Here is a 19,441-nt window from a genome sequence, read left to right as displayed (position 1 = left end):
TGAGGCGGAAGGATCACCAGAGCCCAGCAGGTCGAGGCTGTGGTGGCCGGCAGTGGCCACTGCACTCCAATCTGGGTGACAGAGTGAGACCCCAACTCAAAAAAAAAAAAAAATTCAACAATGTATGATAGACATTACATGTCAAAGTTTATGCTCTATATTTTTCTTTAAGCAGATATATGAAGGCGCACGCTACCATGCCCAGCTCATTTTTTATTTATTGTAGAGATGAGGTCTCGCCAAGTTGCCCAGGTGGGTCTCGAACCCGCAAGTTCAGGCAATTCACTCACCTCAGCCTCCCAAAGTGCTGGGATTACAGGCTGAGCCACTGAGCCCAGCCTAGAATGTTTTCTTTCTTTCTTTTTTTTTTTGAGTTGCAGTCTCATTCTGTCACCCAGACTGGAGTGCAGTGGCCGCTCCCGGCCACCACAGCCTCGACCTGCTAGGCTCTGGCGATCCTTCCGCTTCAGCTTTCCAAGTAGCTGGAATTACAGGTACGCGCTACCACGCCCAGCTCATTTTGATTTATTGTAGAGATGAGGTCTCGCCAAGTTGCCCAGGTGGGTCTCGAACCCGCGGGCTCAGGCAATCCACTCACCTCAGCCTCCCAAAGGCGCGGGATTAAAGGCTGAGCCACTGAGCCCGGCCTAAAATGTTTTCATTAGGCTGTTTCCAGTTTTTCTTTTTTCTTTTTTTCAATTGTAGTTCTCATCCTGTTGCCCAGGCTGGAGTGCAGTGGGATACTCACAGCCACTGCAGCCTCGACCTGCTGGGCTCAGGTGACCCTTCAGCCTCAGTCTTCCAAGTAGCTGAAACTACAGGCATGCGCCACCATGCCTGGCTAATTTTTTGATTTATTGTAGAGATGAGGTCTCACCAAGTTGTCCAGGCTGGTCTTGAACCTGTGAGCTCAGGCAATCCTCTCACTTTGACCTCCCAAAGTGTGTGGATTATAAGTAGTGAGCCACAATGCCTGGTCTCCAGTTTTTCAAATGCTATATTCATATCTACATAGCTATATATTTTTTGTTTTGCTTTTTCTTTCTCTCCTTTTTTGAGTCAGAGTCTCACTCTGTTGCCCAGGCTGCAGTGTAGTGGCCACCTCAGCTTTGATCTGCTGGGCTCAGGAGATCCTTCTGCCTCAGTCTTCTGAGTAGCTAGAACTACAGGCATGCACTACCATGCCCAGCAAATTTTATGATTTATTGTAGAGACAAGATCTTGCCATCTTGCTCAGGCTGGTCTTGAACTCCTGAGCTCAGGCAAACCTCTTGTCTCTGCCTCTCAAATTGCTGGGGTTACAGGTGTGAGTCACCACGCCCAGCAATGTTTTGCATTTTTACTAGGATTGACATAGGACGAACTGCTAGAAACAGAAATGATGGGTCCAAGCATGGTATGTCACAGGTCTATTATTCTCTCTGGACTAACCACTATGCCTTGCTAACTTTAGATTGCCGAGCACCTACCACATGCCTGTCATAAAAGAGAGATGTGTAAAGGTGTTTTGTTTACACTGAACTATTTCCACTTTTGCTTACTCCTTTCTGGTATTTGGGTACATACAGATGTTGTTCACATAGATGGTCTCCTACTGTGCATGCAGTTTTAGATCTTGCTTTCTTCATTTAGGATTCTCTCTTAAATTCTGTCTGTATCACTTCCCACCCTTTGTAACCCTCTTTCATAATGACTACATATCACCCTATTGAATGAATGTGACACAATTTACCATACATGCCCCTGTTAATGGATATTAAAGCTACTCCCAGAATTTTTTTTTTCCTGAGTTGGAGTCTCAACTCTGTTCCCAGGCTGGAGTGCAATGGCATGCTCATGGCCACCGTAGCCTCCATCTGCTGAGCTCAGGAGAGCCTTCTGCCTCAGTCTTCCAAGTAGCCGGAACTACAGGCGCGTGCTACCACACCTGGCTAACTTTTTTGATTTATTGTAGAGATGAGGTCTTGCCAAGTTGCCCTGGCAGGTCTTGAACCTGCGGGATCAGGCAATCCACTCTCCTCGGTCTCCCAAAGTGCTGGGATTATAGGCTGAGCCACTGAGACTGGCCTATTGTATTTTTAAATACATATTGTAGAACTCAATCTGTGTACCTTCATTTGTCTCCTCAGAAAAGATTCCCAGAAGTGGGTCACTGCTCCAAAGTGGATGGTTAATTTTATGCCTCTGAGCATATATGTGCAAGAGTATTTGCTGTGCTGGAAACAGTTCATGTTAGGAGGGTTAGGAGGAGCACAGGACAAAGAATCAGGAGGGTCACTCACTATGGAGCTCTGTGGCCTGGGGCCTTATTTCCTCATCTATATGATAGGGTATTACACTTGGCTTTCTCTAGGCCCCTATCCAATTTGAAGTCTCTATTGTTCTTTTGGCCCAAATTCAATTTCCTTATTTAACTGCACCTATGATCACTGATTTAGATTTACTAGGTGGCAGCCAGGGTCAGGAATTCTCCTATGGTCACCTAATAGTTCAGAATTAAGGACATACAAGGATCAAAGCTGAGATCTTTGGCTTTCTGCTTAGCACTATGTTCTTTTTTTTTTTTGAGTTGGAGTTTCACTCTGTCACCCAGACTGGAGGGCAGTGGCTGCACCTGGCCACCGCAGCTTCGACCTGCTGGGCTCCGGCGATCCTTCAGCCTCAGCCTTCCAAGTGGCCGGAATTACAGGCGTGCGCTACCACGCCCGGCTGATTTTTTTTGATTTATTGTAGAGATGAGGTCTCACCAAGTTGCCCAGGTGGGTCTTGAACCTGCGGGCTCAGGTAATCCACTCACCTCAGCCTCCCAAAGTGCTGGGATTACAGGTGGAGCCACCGAGCCTGGCCAGCATCATGTTCTAACTCATTGAGCTAAATGGCCTGAGTAAAGCAACCAACATCATTTTCATGAAACAGGCAAAAACTATAACTTTATACTCCTGTTCATATTTTGTTCACTGTAAACAATCTCTAAGCTTTCCTTCATAGCAAATCTCAGAAGTTCATGATTAAATACAACTCTTAAAACAAAATGTAAAAGTTAGCTATACTTACATTTATTGGTAATCTGAGCAAGCCGTGCCTTCTCAGAGGAGAATGTCTCATCTAAATCAAACAGCTCCAGAGGAGGGGGTGGTAATTCCCTGAAACTAGGAGGGAAAACCTAAAAGGAAATAAAGTCTTCCATGAAAGAATTTATACAAAGTCTTAACAGTGATGAGACACAAAGGAAATAAGTCAATTCAGCCCTTCCCCTGGAATGAATTACCTAAACTCCCATCACCTTCTCTAATCATCAGACCCATATCAAGCAATACTACTAAGTCCACTGTAAGCAACCAAGTACAACCAGCACTAACTGTACCACTAGAATGACCAGGCTGCCTTGCCAGTGCCAGCAAACTCAGCACAATGACACAAAGCTTAGGGCTTAGGTTTGTGTTGAATACTGATTGTACAATTTGTTTCTTTCTTTTTTTTTTCTTTTGAGGCAGGGTCTCACTCTGACACCCAGACTAGAGTTCAGTGGCACAATCATAGCTCATTGCAGTCTCAAATTCCTGGGTTTAAGCTATCCTCCTACCTCAGTCTCCCAAGTAGCTGGGACTACAGGTATATGCCATCATGCTCAGCTAATTAAAAAAAATTTTTTTTTTTTTTTTTTGTGTTGGAGTCTCACTCTGTCACCCAGACTGGAGTGCACTCAGCAGGTCATGAGCAGCCTCGACCTGCTGGGCTCTGGCGATCCTTCTGCCTCAGCCTTCCAAGTAGCTGGAACTACAGGCGCGCGCAACCACGCCTGGCTAGTCTTTTTTTGATTTATTGTAGAGATGAGGTCTCGCCAAGTTGCCCAGGTGGGTCTCAAATCCGTGGGCTCAGGCAATCCACTCACTCACCTCAGCCTCCCAAGGCACGGGATTACAGGCTGTGCCACCGAGCCCGACTAGTCCACACTCTTGATTCCCCATCGGGAACCACACCACATGCAAGTCAACACAGAATACTATCAGGTGTGGTGTCCGAGCATGCTTACAGGCAGAACACTGCCATTCATTCTGTGAGAAGCACCACAAATGGCACATGGAAGGGTCCACAGTGAGGGCCTAGCTGGTGAGGTAAGAGCAGACAGTAGGGCTATGCAGCAGGGACCCGAAGCATATCTACTCACCGCAGGCTGAAGGGCTGGCAGCGGCGTCTCAAACTGAGGCTGGATAAGCTGGAGTGGTTCATGTTTCACGTTTAGCTGCTCATGAGCCCTGTGTTCACAATAAAACAAAAAAAAAGGCAGGATCAAGATGAGTCACCACAGCAATGCATGTCTAACTGACCACATTGTGGTGTTCTCCATGAAATACAGAAGCTCAGTACTATTTTTTAAAAATAGACAAACTAGCCGGGCTTGGTGGCTCAGCCTGTAATCCCGTGCTTTTGGGAGGCTGAGGTGAGTGGATTGCCTGAGTCCGCGGGTTCGAGACCTGCCTGGGCAGTGAGACGTAATCTCTACAATAAATCAAAAAACCAGCCGGGCGTGGTAGCGCGTGCCTGTAATTCCGGCTACTTGGAAGGCTGAGGCGGAAGGATCGCCGGAGCCCAGCAGGTCGAGTCTGCGGTGGCCGGGAGCGGCCACTGCACTCCAGTCTGGGCGACAGAGTGAGACTCCAACTCAAAAAAAAAAAAAAATGACAAACTATGTTGTTATACCTAATGTGATGATCCTTTCCAGAATCTTCTCTATCGTACATACAGTATTATTCATTGAGAACCGAAAGGAAAAGTTTTTTTCAAGTTTCATATCAGGTTTCTTCTAAAGAGGCTTTTTGTTTTCACCTGACACTGTGACTCTTGTAACTCACTGTTTTCTTTTCTTTTTTTTTTTTGAGTTGGTGTCTCACTCTGTCGCCCAGGCTAGAGTGCAGTGGCACACTCATGGCCACCCCAGCCTTCACCTGCTGGGCTTTGGCGACCTTCCACCTCAGCCTTCCAAGTAGCCCATAACTACAGGCACATGCTATCTATCACGCCCAGCTAATTTTTAAACTTTATTGTAGAGATGAGATCTCGCCAAGTTACCCGGGCTGGTCTTGAACCTACAGGCTCTGGCAATCCACTCGCCTCAGCCTTCCAAAGTGCTGGGATTATAGGATGAGTCACTGAGCCCGGCCCATTGTGTTTTTCTTATTCTTTTTCACCATCAAAAGATTGAAGTCAGATCTAAGGTCTATTTCTGGCAAGTGAACATATCTGTACCATCACTGAATAGCTACTATGTATCAGGCAGGTTTACACACCCAGGAGTACAGCAACAGTAGAAAAAAGAGACCAAGGCAGGCCCTCATGGAATTTACACCATAGGGAAGGAGAGACACATACTTTACGCCAGTAAGATGCCAGGAATTGATAAGAATTAAGAAGAAAAACCAATCGAGAGGGAGGGATAGAGACAAGGAAGGAGCCAGGAGAGTGGCTTGTCAGAGGAGTGTGGAGTAAGGGAGGGAACAAGTCATGCAGTTATCTTTAAAAATGTCCTGAGGCAAGATCAGGGAGAGCAAGGTGTGCAGCATTTTCACAGAATAGTAGGCAGCCAGAGTAGCTACAGCAGAGGGAGAGCGGTGGGAACAAGCTTACAATTAAGTGCTCTTCTTGCCCCTGCTTTAGTTTTCTACTGTGGCTTCCCCTTTGCCTTAATTCTCGCAAACATTCATGTTATTCTTTCGCATTGCACATAATTTTTGGAGGGAGTTGGAGTCTCACTCTGTTGCCCAGGCTGGAGTGCAGTGGCACGCTCATGGCCACTGCAGCCTTGACCTGCTGGGTTCAGGCAATCCTTTCACCTTAGCCTTCCAAGTAGCTGAGACTATAGGCGTGCACCACTACACCAGCTAATTTTTTGATTTATTGTAGAGATGAGGTCTTGCCAAGTTGCCCAGGCTGGTCTTGAGCCCCTGGGCTCAGGCAATCCTCTTGCCTCTGCCTCCCAAAGTGCTGGGATTATAGACATGAGCTATTGCGTCTGGCTGCATTGCAGATCATTTTATTTTTATTTATTTATTTATTTTTATTTTTTGAGTTGGAGTCTCACTCCATCGCCCAGGCTGGAGTGTAGCGGCCGCTCCCGGTCACCGCAGCCTTGACCTGCTGGGCTCTGGTGATCCTTCTGCCTCAGCCTTCCAAGTAGCCGGAATTACAGGCACGTGCTACCACGTCCGGCTGATTTTTTTGATTTATTGTAGAGATGAGGTCTCACCAAGTTGTCCAGGTGCGTCACGAATCTGCGGGCTCAGGCAATTCACTCATCTCGGCCTCCCAAAACGTGGGATTACAGGCTGAGCCACCGAGCCCGGCCTGCAGATCATTTTATAAGATGGCTGAACTCCTCTGGGGAAGAGGTGAATTAAGTATACCTATCCACTTTAAATTTTATGTGTATCTGTGGTCTTTCAAACTTAGGCTTGAAAAGCAAATGCCAGCCGGGCTCGGTGGCTCAGCCTGTAATATCAGCACTTTGGGAGGCTGAGGTGAGTGGATTGCCTGAGTCTGCGGGTTCGAGACCCGCCTGGGCAACTTGATGAGACCTCATCTCTACAATAAAATCAAAAATTAGCTGGGCGTGGTAGCGCATGTCTGTAGTTCCAACTACTTGGAAGGCTGAAGCGGAAGGATCGCCGGAGCCCAGCAGGTCGAGGCTGCAGTGGCCAGGAGCGGCCACTCCACTCCAGTCTGGGTGACAGAGAGAGACTCCAACTCAAAAAAAAAAAAAAGAAAAGCAAATGCCAATGGGTGGACAAAGTTCATGGCAGTTTCTCTGTACAAGTGATTTCAGAAAGATTTGTTGTGACTACTGACACATGATTAGGTGAGCTTAATGCTGTCACCTCCTCTACTATTCCCAGGTGCCTGGGGAGAATTTTTTAGCAATGAGCAGCAGATCCCCACAGAAGGAAGAGAAATAACTTTTACTGACCATCCGCTACATGCTACATATTATGCCTGTCCCTTTGCTAGGTACTTAAATTTATTTAATATTCAAAGCCACCCTGGAAAGTGAGCATAATCTTTTATAGTAGAGGAAACTGAGGTACAGTAACTTTAAGTAGCTTCCTAAGGTCAAATGATTAGGATGGGACAAAGGCAAGCTCATAATTCAGACCTAGCCAATTCCTGCCAACCAGAACCCTAATTAATTCTACCCAGAAAGTGAAAGTTATTATTAGGGGAAGTTTTTTGTTTTTTTTTTTTTGAGTTGGAGTCTCACTCTGTCACCCAGACTGGAGTACAGTGGCCGCTTCCGGTCACCGCAGCCTTGACCTGCTGGGCTCCGGCGATCCTTCCGCCTCAGCCTTCCCAGTAGCCGGAATTACAGGCATGCGCTACCACACCTGGCTGATTTTTTTTTTTGATTTATTGTAGAGATGAGGTCTCGCTGCCCAGTCGGGTCTTGAACCCGCGGGCTCAGGCAATCCACTCACCTCAGCCTCCCAAAGGCGCGGGATTACAGGCTGAGCCACCGAGCCCGGCTTAGCGGAAGTTTTCAGCTAAAGTTCCCACCATCTGTATAGAGTCCTGCTGTTGAGTTCTGGTCTCAGCTATCCCAGTCGTGATTTTATTTCTGTTTTCTGTTCCTAGAGAGAGCTGACTGTGTTAAAGAAAACGCTTGGCTCCATGAAGTCTTCCCTTTCTCCACTCAGCTCAACACTGCCCAAGTTGTTCTCCTACTAGTAGCCAAAACATGCTTGATGGGGTGGGGTTAGGAGGCTGGAGAAACTAATCTTAAAACCAAGGGGAAGAATAAATGCCAAAGCTAAACACAAATCTGTGAGATGGGGCGCTGTATATTCCAGAACACCCTGGCACTGCATTTCACCACCCCATGTTTCAACTCCCAACCCATAAAACATGAACTAGGAGGGCAGGGATATCAAACTGTCTCTGCCTCATACAAACAGGTATCAATAAATACCAGATGGACAAATGAAGTGACTTCAGAGCAACACCCTATAGTTGACACAAATATTTAAAGCTTAATTGAATTTTTACTCAGAAGAGAGACACTGCTTTCAAAAGATGTTACTAAAGCCCAGGCATGGTGGCTCACACCTCTAATCCCAGCACTTTGGGAGGCTGAGGTGAGGGGACTGCCTGAGCTCACGGGTTCGAGACCAGCCTGGGCAACTTGGCAAGACCTCATCTCTACAATAAATCAAGAAAATAAGCCAGGCGTGGCGGCGCATGCCTGTAGTTCCAGCTACTTGGAAGGCTGAGGCAGAAGGATCACCTGAGCCCAGCAGTCTGAGGCTACAGTGGCCGTGAGTATGCCACTGTACTCCAGTCTGAGTGACAGAGTGAGACTCCAACTCAAAAAACAACAACAAAAAAACACAATCACGATAGCAGTTACTATTTGTAATAACACATGGAATTACATAATCCCTAGGTATCTACTTTGCCCCCTCCCCTTTATTCCACTTGGTTAAATCCATGTCTGGTTTACTGCCTACAGCCAAACACCTAAACAAGGTTGGAGAAAACCACTCAACTATGCTGCTTTGTGGAACTTCACACTCTCAGCCACTCAGCAGAGGGCCTTTGATGCTGCCAGGCAATCCTTCTACAGCAATCTTGCCCACTCCCTCTCCTACTCCCAGATCTCCAGTATCTCCTTTGCAATTTTCAGCTGTTGATTTTGCTTCCTACATTATCAGAAAGAGTAAAGCCCTAAGAACCTCATGACCTTCAATCAACACCTTTTCCTAACCACCAGTATTTGCATCCATCTGTCCCATCTGTTGCTGGACAAATGAGCCGTGCTCCTGTCTTTCTCCTTACTCTCTCCTACATTATTCCTTTTTGTCTTTACTGAAACATTCCTACCAGTATAAAAACATCCTGTGACTTATTCCATCTAAAAAAATATCTTTTTTTTTTGGAGTGGGAGTCTTACTCTGTCGTCGAGGTTGGAGTGTAATGGCATACTCACGGTCACCGCAGCCTCAACCCACTGGGCTCAACTGATCCTTCTGCCTCAGCCTTCCATGTAGCTGGAACCACAGGCATGTGCCACTATGCCTGACTAATCTTTTGATTTATTGTAGAGATATGGTCTCACCATGTTTCTCAAGCTGGTCTTAAACCCCTGAGCTCAGGCAATCCTCTTGCCTATGCCTCCCAAAGTGCTGGGATTACAGGCTTGAGCCACTGCCCAGCTAAAAAAATATTTTTTTACCTTACTTCCTCCAACTAATTAAGATCCCCATCCTTGCTCTGTCTCTCTCAGTAGCAAAATACCTCAAAAAAAGCTGTCTATATCTGCTATCACCAATTGTCACATTCTACTAAATCAACTCCAAGCTGAGCTCAGCCTGTAATCCCAGCGCTTTCAGAGGTTGAGGTAGGTAGATTGCCTGAGCCTGAGGGTTTGAGACCCGCCCGGGCAACTTGGCAAGACCTCATCTCTACAATAAACCAAAAAATTAGCTGGGCGCGGTAGCGCGCACCTGTAGTTCCAGCTCCTTGGAAGGCTGAGGCGGAAGGATCGCCGGAGCCTAGCAGGTTGAGGCTGTGGTGGCCAGGAGCCTGGGCGATGGAGTGAGACTCCAACTCAAAAAAAAAAAACCCAAAAAAAACCCCCAAAAATCAACTCCAAACAAACTTTCACTCCCACCACGTCACCAAAAATACTCTGTCAAGACCAATGTCCTCCATGTTGCTAAATCCAATGATAAATCTTCAGCCCTCATTTTGTGTGACTCATCAGCAGCATCTGACACATTTGGTCACTTTTCACCTAGATATACTTTCTTCACCTAGCTATATTTTTTTCACCTAGTTCTCAGGATACCACGCACTTGGTTTTTCTCCTGTCACACTAGCTGCTCTTTTTCCATCTCTTTTTTTTAGTTTTTCTATTTCTTGCTAACTTCTAAACTTCTCAACTCTGGGATGCTCCAGGGCTCAGTAGCTAAACCTTTTTTCTTCTTTGTTAACACTTATACCCTCAGTGAGCTCATCCAGGTACATAACTTTAAAAACTATCTACCATCTTTCATGAAATCTTGAGAATCCACCAAAGGTAAGATGCATCATTATATAAGGTCTGCTGACAAGGAAAAAATGCTGCCAATTAAACTGACACATCATTCATTGCTAAGATTCATTTCAATTTTATAGATATGAAAATGTGCTAGCCGGGTTCTGTGGCTCAGCCTGTAATCCCACGCCTTTGGGAGGCTGAGGTGAGTAGATTGCCTGAGCCTGCAGGTTCGAGACCCGCCTGGGCAACTTGACGAGACCTCATCTTTACAATAAATCAAAAATCAGCCGGGCGTGGTAGCGCATGGCTGTAATTCCGGCTACTCGGAAGGCTGAGGCAGAAGGATCGCCGGAGCCCAGTAGGTTGAGGCTGTGGTGGCCGGGAGCGGCCACTGCACTCCAGTCTGGGTGACAGAGTGAGACCCCAACTCAAAAAAAAAAAAGAAAATGTGCTTATTTTTTTCCATTTTTTTTTTAAGAGATGAAGTCTCACCAAGTTGCCCAGGCTCAGGCAACTCTCTCACCTCCGCCTCCTGAAGTGCTGGGATTACAGGCATGAGCCACCATGCCCAGCAATGTGTGCTTTAGATTTAAAATACAGATATGGCTCAGTCTGTAATCCCAGCACTCTGGGAGACTGTGGTGAGTGGATTGCCTGATCCCGTGGGTTCGAGACCCGCCCGGGAAACTTAGCGAGACCTTGTCTCTACAATAAATCAAAAATTAGCTGGGCGTGGTAGCGCATGCCTATAGTTCCAGCTACTTGGAAGGTTAAAGCAGAAGTATCAGTGGAGCCCAGCAGGTTGAGGCTGTGGTGGCCAGGAGTGTGCTACTGCACTCCAGTCTGGGCAAAAGTGACAATACAATTCAAAAAAATAAAAAATAAATAAGTAAATAAATAAAATACCAACTTGCCCCCAGATTCCCAAATTTAAATCTGTAGCCCAGATACTCTCTGACCAATCAGGCTAACATACATAATTGCTACTCAATATCATCTGGATACTTAATAGACATCTCAACTCAATATGACACAAACTGAACTTCTGCTCTTCCTGCAAAATCTACTACCAGTCTTTCCCAACTCAGATATTTATTTATGAGTTGGAGTTTCACTCTGTCGCCCAGGCTGGAGTGCAGTGGCATGCTCACAGCCACAACAGTCTTGACCTGCTGGGCTCTGGTGATTCTTGCAACTCAGCCTTCTAAATAGCTAAAATTATAGGTGTGCAGTACCATGCCTGGATAATTTTTTAATTTATTATAGAGACGAGGTCTTGTTGAGTTGCCCAGGCTGGTCTCGAACCCGTGGGTTCAGGCAATCCTCTCACCTCGGCCTCCCAAAGTGTTGGGATTATAGGCTTGAGCTACCATACCTGGCTGTTTTTTTTTTTTTTTTTTGAGTTGGAGTCTCACTCTGTTGCCTAGGCTGGAGTGCAGTGCAGTAGCACGCTCATAGTCCACCGCAGCCTTGACCTGGGTTCAGGCGATCCTTCTGACTCAGTTTTCTTTTTGTTTTTTGAGTTAAAGTCTCACTCTATCCCCCAGGCCGGAGTGCAGTGGCACTCTCATGGCCATCGCAGCCTCAACCCGCTGGGCTCAGGCGATCCTTCCACCTCAGCCTTCCAAATTGCTAGAACCACAGGCACACGCCTCCATGCCCAGTTAATTTTTTTTTTGAGTTGGAGTCTCACTCTGTTGCCCAGATTGGAGTGCAGTGGCCGCTCCGGGCCACCGCACCCTTGACCTGCTGGGCTCCGGTGATCCTTCCGCCTCAGCCTTCCAAGTAGCTGGAACTACAGGCGCGCACTACCACACCCGGTTAATTTTTTGATGTACTGTAGAGACGAGGTCATGCCATGTGACCCAGGCTGGTCTCAAACCTGTGGGCTCAGGCAATCTACCAATCTTGGCATGCCAAAGTACTGAGATTACAGGCTTGAGCCAGCGCGCCCAGCCGTGCCTCAGTTTTCCAAGTAGCTGGTACTACATGTCCTTACCACCATGCCCAGCTTATTTTGTGATTTACTGTAGAGAAGAGGTCTCACCAAGTTGCCCAGGCTGGTCTTGAAACCCTGCGCTCAGGCAATCCTTTTCGCCTTAGCCTCCCAAAGTGCTGGGATTACAAGCTTGAGCCACGGCGCCCAGCCATACTCTCTCTGGATTCTTTTTTTTTTTTGGACTTGGAGTCTCACTCTGCCACCACAGCCTCGAGCTGCTGGGCTCCAATGATCCTTCCGCCTCTGCCTTTCAAGTAGTTGGAACTACAGGCGTGCACTAGCACGCCTGGCTCATTTTTGATTTATTGTAGAGATGAGTTCTCGCCAAGTTGCCCAAGCGGGTCTCGAACCCGCGGGCTCAGGCAATCCACTCACCTCAGCCTCCCAAGGTGCAGGATTACAGGCTGAGCCACCGAGTCCAGCTTCTTTTTTTTTTTAAATAAAGACAGGAAAGATACATTGTGAAGGGTACAATGGGCAGGACAACAGCAAGACTGTCCACTGTCTGCTGCCACTCTCCCTGGATTTTTAGTGCCAGCTAACAGCATTATCATTCCCAGATCCCCATGGAGAAATGGAAGTGATCAGCCATCTGGATTACTGAGGGGATTCTTGGGACTTGAGACTCTGTGCTAAAACCAGGAAAATCCCAGGCAAATCAAAACAAACTGATCATCCTAAATGCCTGGTCCAGAGCCTGGAGCATACTGGGGCTAACAGCTGCTGGCAGTTCTTCTGCATCAGCCCCACATCCCCACTCCAATTTCTTTGTTGACCTTATCACAAATCTAATAACATGTTTTGCATGCCACGTTTGCCAAGATCCTAACTCACATTCCCAGGCTCATGTTTTCAAACCAAACACTCAGAATGGAGTGCCGTGCAACTCAGAGAAACACAGGTACTGACTTGATGACCTTGGGGAGGGAGGTGGTATCCAGTTGGTAAATGGACAGGCCAAAGAGGGTGGTAAAGTCCCTCGTGTGCTCATCACCCTCCTGGAGACATGCTCGAAACCGCTCTGACAGGGTGGCTGTGTCAGGCAGCATCATGTAGTCAGCAATCTGAAAGCCACAAGAGGGTTCCTTTCAGCAAAGCAGGAGCAAGCATTTATTCTGTCAAGTCTCCACTGCCTCAGGTCTAAATCTGCAACATTTACATTCTCTTGACAAGAGATTTCACCATTTACGATCACTAAGCCTATAGGTACTTTATGTGGCAAGAGGCGCAAAACTCACTTGAATAAACTCCAACCAGTGTGAATCCAACTCTTCAATTACACCAGAGCACACATGGCTGAATTCTGTTACCCAGGCTGGAGTGCAGTGGCATGCTCACGGTCACCGCAGCTTCAACCTGCTGAGCTCAGGCAATCCTTCCACCTCAGCCTTTAAAGTAGCTGGAGCCACAGGCGAGCGCAACCATGTCAATCTAATTTTTTGATTTATTGCAGAGATGAGGTCTCACCAAGTTGCCCAGGCTGGTCTGGAACCCCAGAGCTCAGGCAACCTCTTGCCTCCACCCCAGAGCTCTGGCAATCCTCTCGCCTTTGCCTCCAAAAGTGCTGGAATTACAGGTGTGCCCAGCTTCCAATGGCTTTTTATTGATGCTTCCCTTCTGAACTAGTCCAGTATCATGTGTGGCTAGCAGTGAACAAGAGTAGTAGAAAAGGTGTAGGCTCTAGCTGGTTATGGTAGCTTACACCTGATCCCAGCACTGTGAGGCAGAGGCGAGAGGATTCCCTGAACCCAGGGCTTCGAGACCAGCCTGGGTAACCTGACGAGACTTCATCTTAACATAAATAAAAAAAATAAGCCAGGCGTGGTGGTAGGTACCTGTGGTTCTAGTTACTTGGAGGATGATGCAGAAGAATTGCCTGAACCCAGCAAAAGGCTGTGGTGGCCATGAGCATGTCACTACACACCAGCTTGGGCGACAGAGAGAGACTCTTGACTCAAAAAAAAAAAAAAAAAAAAAAAAAAAGAAGCTGGGCTCGGTGGCTCAGTCTGTAATCCCGCGCCTTTGGGAGGCTGAGGTGAGTGGATTGCCTGAGCCCGCAGGTTCGAGACCCGCCTGGGCAACTTGGCGAGACCTCATCTCTACAATAAACCAAAAATCAGCCGGGCATGGTAGCGCGCGCCTGTAGTTCCAGCTACTTGGAAGGCTGAGGCAGAAGGATCGCCAGAGCCCAGCAGGTGGAGACTGCAGTGGCTGGGAGCGGCCACTGCACTCCAGTCTGGGTGACAGAGTGAGACTCCAACTCAAAAAAAAAAAAGAAAAAAGAAAAAAAAAGAAAAAAAAGAAAAGGTGTAGGCTCCAGAATCAGCATGACCTGGTGTTAATAATGGCTTGGCCTGGTATTAATCTAAGCATAGACCCTAAATAATTTACTTCGGTTTCCTCAGCTAGAAAACAAGAATGGGCTAGCGTGGTGGTGGCTCACGCTTATAATCCCAGCACTTTGGGAGGCTGAGGTAACTAGATTGCCTGAAACTGCTGGCTCAAAACCAGCCTGGACAACTTGGCGAGACCTCATCTCTACAGTAAATAAAATACTAGGCTGGGCTCGGTGGCTCAGCCTGTAATCCCGTGCCTTGGGAGGCCGAGGTGAGTGAAATGCCTGAGTTTGCAGGTTCGAGACCCACCTGAGGAACTTGGCGAGACCTCATCTCTACAATAAATCAAAAAATTAGCTGGATGTGGTAGTGCGCGCCTTTAGTTCCAGCTACTTGGAAGGCTGAGGTGGAAGGATTGCTGGAGCCCAGCAGGTCGAGGTTGCGGTGGCCGGGAGCGGTGAGTGCACTTTCAGTCTGGGCGACGGAGTGAGACTCCAGCTCAAAAAAATAAAAAAAACAAAAAAAAACTAAGCCAGGCTTGGTGGTATATACCTATAGCTCCAGCTACTTGGAAGGCTCGGGCAGAAGGAACACCTGAGCCCAGCACTTTGAGGCTATGGTGGCCATGAGAATGCTACTGCACTCCAGCCTGGGCAACAGAATAAAAACAAAAAACTAAAAAAAAACAAAAAAACTAAAATGTAGGTCTCACAATCATCCTGTGAGACAGAGAACACAGGTATTAGCATCCTCACTTCAAAAATGAGAAAACTAGGATGAAAAGTCAGAAATAACGTGCTTATGGTCCAAGGGCCAGTGGTATCGCCAGACCTAGAATGGAGGTTACTGGTTCCTATTCCAGTGCTGGTTTTACCACTCTCCCTTTTTGATAAATATTTTCATAATGCCTTTGGAACTGTTATTTCTTTCTTTTTTTTTTTGAGTTGGAGTCTCACTCTGTCGCCCATACTGGAGTGCAGTAGCTGCTCTCGGCCACTGCAGCTTCGACCTGCTGGGCTCTGGCGATCCTTCTGCCTCAGCCTTCCGAGTAGCCGGAATTACAGGCACGCGCTACCACGCCCGGCTGATTTTTTATTTATTGTAGAGATGAGGTCTTGCCAAGTTGCCCAGGCGGGTCTCGAACCCGCGGCTCAGGCAATCCACTCACCTCAGCCTCCCAAGGCGCGGGATTACAGGCTGAGCCACAGAGTCCAGCTTGGAACTGTTATTTCTAAATGCAACAAAATTATAAGTTTACTACTTAAATTTTCATGATCTTTGTTTTTTCATGAAAAACTTATTTGTATATCGCTTATATTTCTGAAAGAAGTATTTCGCTGCAGATACTCATTTTGAAAGTTCAGGCCAGAGAGAATATATATATATTTTTTTAGTGGGAGTCTCATTCTGTCACCCAGACTGGAGTGCAGTGGCATGTTCACGGCCACCGCAGCTTCAACCTGCTGGGTTCCGGTGATCCCTCTGCCCAGCCTTCCAGGTAGCTAAAACTACAGGCATGTGCCACCACACCTGGCTGGAGAGGATATTTTAAATTCCAATTTTATATAACATACAGCCTCCCATCCCAATAATTCTATGATTAATTATATATTTTATTTATTGTCTTATTTTTACAACATGAACTTCATCTCCCCTCCCCCTAAAGCATACCTTCCTTCTATCTGTCTTAGGTAAGAAAAGCATGTATTCCTTTTGAATTGTTAGGCATGATACTGAGAAGTTGAACCTATTTTTCGGTATTTTTCATTTAAAAGTTTTTTTTAATGATTCACAACCTCCTACCTCTGGGTCCTCAGCATCAATCTGGTTTAGGTGGATGTCTCCTGATGTGAGCCACTGGAAAACCACATCCTGAATTTAAAAAAAAATCAAAATTAGACAGTTAATTATTTGAGAAAGGTAAAGGTCAGGACTAGAATTAAATCAAGAAAAATGATAAAGGGAAAAAGACTACACTGATGATTGGAAAAGGGTACCTAGCCTTCTCTGGTGCAATCATATGAAAATGTAAAGATTTTCTTCACCCTAAAGCAACTTTTATTATCAGAAAGTTATAATTTATCTTAGGGCACTCCAAAATCTATCTATAAGCTAAAATGTATTAAAACTTGTTAACAATCTCAAAGTAATCCCTGTTTACTGTGATGACAGTCTAAACTTATAAGTAAAACTGTAGCCAGGTGTGGTGGCTCACGCCTATAAAATCCCAGCACTTTGGGAGGCTGAGGTGAGAGGATTGCCTGAGTCCATGGTTTGAGACCAGCCTGGGAAACTTGGCAAGACCCTCATCTCTACAATAAATCAAGAAAAATTAGCCGGACGTGGTGGCATATGCCTATAGTTCTAGCTACTTGGAAGGCTGAGTCGGAAGGATCGCCTGCGCCCAGTAGGTCGAAGCTGCGGTGGCCATGAGCATGGGCGACAGAGTGAGACTCCTACTCAAAAAAAAAAAAAAAGGTGAAACTGTAAAATAGTAGACTATAGAGCTCTCCCAAAATGTGTCTAGAGACACTGAATCTTCATTTGGATTCCATAGATCTTAATCAATCTCCCATCTTAACAATTATAAGGCAGGCTGGGTGTGGTGGCTCAAGACCGTAATCCCAGAAATTTGATAGGCTGAGGCGAGAGAATTGCCTGAGCCCAGGGTTGGTTCAAGACCAGCCTGGGCAACTTGGCAAGATGTCATCTCTACAAAAAATAAAAAAATCAGCCGGGTGTGATAGTGCACGCCTGTAGTTCCAGTTACTTGGAAGGCTGAGGCAGAAGGATTGCTTGAGCCCAGCAGGTCAAGGCTACGGTGGCCGTGAGTGTTCCACTGCACAGAGTGGACGACAGAGTGAGATGTCAACTTAAATAAATAAATAAATAAATAAAGCTATTATAAGGCTGAAGGAATTTATTAAATAAAGCTAATATAAGACTGAAGGAATTTATTTCATTAATGAAAAAGCAGGAGCTTCTTCCCCTGGTAAGCAAGTCACACCAAGGAACTTCTGGCACACCCTATAAAGATGCTTGCTTCCCCACTCTGTCGTCCTTCATAAGACATGTTCCCATTGCACTACTCTGACACAGTAGTTGTCAATGCCCTTATGTCATTTGTCACCTCAGTCAGTGACCAGTCCTGTGAAGAACCTTTTCTAACTACCATTCATGTCATCAGTCCTTCCTCTCCTTTAACACCTTCACTCCATTGAAGCAGGTCGTCCTCTTTTCTAGCCTGGTTGACTCCACTAGCCTCCTAACTGGCTCTAGGCTGCTTCCGCCTTGCCACTTTCTATTCAACTGACAGCTGACTAGGCCCAAGGCTGAAGACAAGGGATCCCCATGGCTTGTTCCTCACCCTCCTCCAGGGCTAGCTCCTACTCCACCTTGGCATGCTTAGAAATGACCTTCTAGTGTTACTAATTTGTCTCTCACTCTCTTTTTTTTTTTTTTTTTTTTTTTTGAGTAGGAGTCTCACTCTCTCTCCCAGGCTGGGAGCAGTGGGCTCAGGTGATCCATCCGCTTCAGCCTTCCACGTAGTTGGAACCACAGAAATGCACTGCCATGCTCGGCCAATTTTTTTGAGTTGGAGTCTCTGTCAGCCAGGCTGGATTGCAGTGGCACACTCACCATTGGTCAACCTGCTGGGCTCAGGTGATCCTTCCACCTCAGCCTTCCAAGTAGCCAGAACTACAAGCATGCGCTACCATGCCCAGCTAATTTTTTGATTTATTGTAGAGACAAGGTCTCACCAAGTTGCCCAGGCTGGTCTCGAATCCATGGCTCAGGCAATCTACTCAACTCAGTCTCAAAAAGTGCTTGGATTACAGGCTGAGCCACCGAGCCTGGTTTAATTTTTTTTATTATTTATTGTAGAAATGAGGTCTCACCAAGTTGCCCAGTCTGGTTTCGAATCTCTGGGCTCAGGCAATTCTCTCGCCTCTGTCACCCAAAGTGCTGGGATTACAGGTGTAAGTTACTGCACCCACTGTCTCTTACTGTCTCTCAATGTACTATGTACTTTTTCAAAGCAGAAACTATGCTTGTCTCAACTTTGTATTCTTAGTGCCTGGCACACAATGGGTTCTAAATAACTGTCTTTAAATGAGTAAATGAACTTATCAGTATTTTTAAAAATGATATGAAAATCATACTTACACATTATACTTTAATGTGATGAAAGAAAAAGCTTACCATGATCTTGCTGTTTTCTTCTTTATCCAAATATTGGTCACTGAACATGTGACACGAACCAAGTACTGCCAGCTTGCCACCTTGGTTCTATTGATGACAAATCAGTGTCAGATACTCAGAAATCAAAATGTACTGCATGTATCTTAGTCCTCAAACACATCATCACAATCATGCTAGCAACTGTCTTATAGACTATTAAAGGATTTACATCAGGATTTCAACAGTCTAGAATATGAAGGGTATTTTAACTTGCCTCTCATTTTAGAGACTTCTACATTTTTCTATTTGACTTTCATCCCTCCCTACATTTTTTTTTTTTTTGAGTTGGAGTCTCACTCTGTCACCCAGACTCAGTGCAGTGGCTGCTCCCAGCCACCCTAGCCTTGACCTGCTGGGCTCTGGCAATCCTTCCGCCTCAGCCTTCCAGTAGCTGGAACTACAGGCGCGCACTACCACGCCTGGCTAATTTCTTGATTTATTGTAGAGATGAAGTCTTGTCAAGTTGCCCAGGCGGGTCTCAAACCCGAGGGCTCAAGCAATCCACTCACTTCAGCCTCCCAAAGGCGCGGGACTACAGGCTGAGCCACTGAGCCCAGTTGTCCTCCCTACATTTTTCTATTTGACTTTACTTCTTCTCTCTCTCCTTCCTTTCTTCCTTCCAAGTTGGAGTCTCACTCTGTCGCCTAGGCTGGAGTGCAGTAGCATGTTCACGGCCATGGCAGCCTCACCTGCTGGGCTCAGGTGATCCTTCCACCTCAGCCTTCCAAGTACCTGGAACCACAGGTGCACGCAACCACACCTGGATAATTTTTTTGATTTACTGTAGAGACGAGATCTTGCCAAGTTGCCCAGATTGGTCTTGAACCCCTGGGCTCA

At 46.4% G+C, this 19,441-nt stretch overlaps 1 protein-coding gene across 6 annotated transcripts in view; it reads right to left on the bottom strand.

The window, feature by feature from the left end:
- IFT52 (intraflagellar transport 52) overlaps positions 1–19,441 on the bottom strand; it is a 49,007-nt gene that overhangs the window by 7,138 nt on the left and 22,428 nt on the right. For all 6 annotated transcript variants that reach the window (XM_008061717.1, XM_008061720.1, XM_008061719.1 and 3 more), the window contains 5 exons: positions 18,566–18,652; positions 16,166–16,234; positions 12,936–13,090; positions 4,169–4,256; positions 3,055–3,163 (listed from right to left, as the gene is read on the bottom strand). In XM_008061717.1, the coding sequence (XP_008059908.1) occupies positions 3,055–3,163; positions 4,169–4,256; positions 12,936–13,090; positions 16,166–16,234; positions 18,566–18,652 (508 nt within the window). The remainder of the gene's footprint in view (positions 1–3,054; positions 3,164–4,168; positions 4,257–12,935; positions 13,091–16,165; positions 16,235–18,565; positions 18,653–19,441) is intronic.

The sequence above is a fragment of the Carlito syrichta genome, unplaced genomic scaffold (genome assembly GCF_000164805.1).
Source record: "Carlito syrichta isolate Samal-C Ts95f unplaced genomic scaffold, Tarsius_syrichta-2.0.1 Scaffold305544, whole genome shotgun sequence".
Lineage (NCBI taxonomy): Eukaryota > Metazoa > Chordata > Mammalia > Primates > Tarsiidae > Carlito > Carlito syrichta.
The sequence above is the reverse complement of the archived record's forward strand: the minus strand, read 5'-3'. Positions and strand labels throughout refer to the sequence as shown.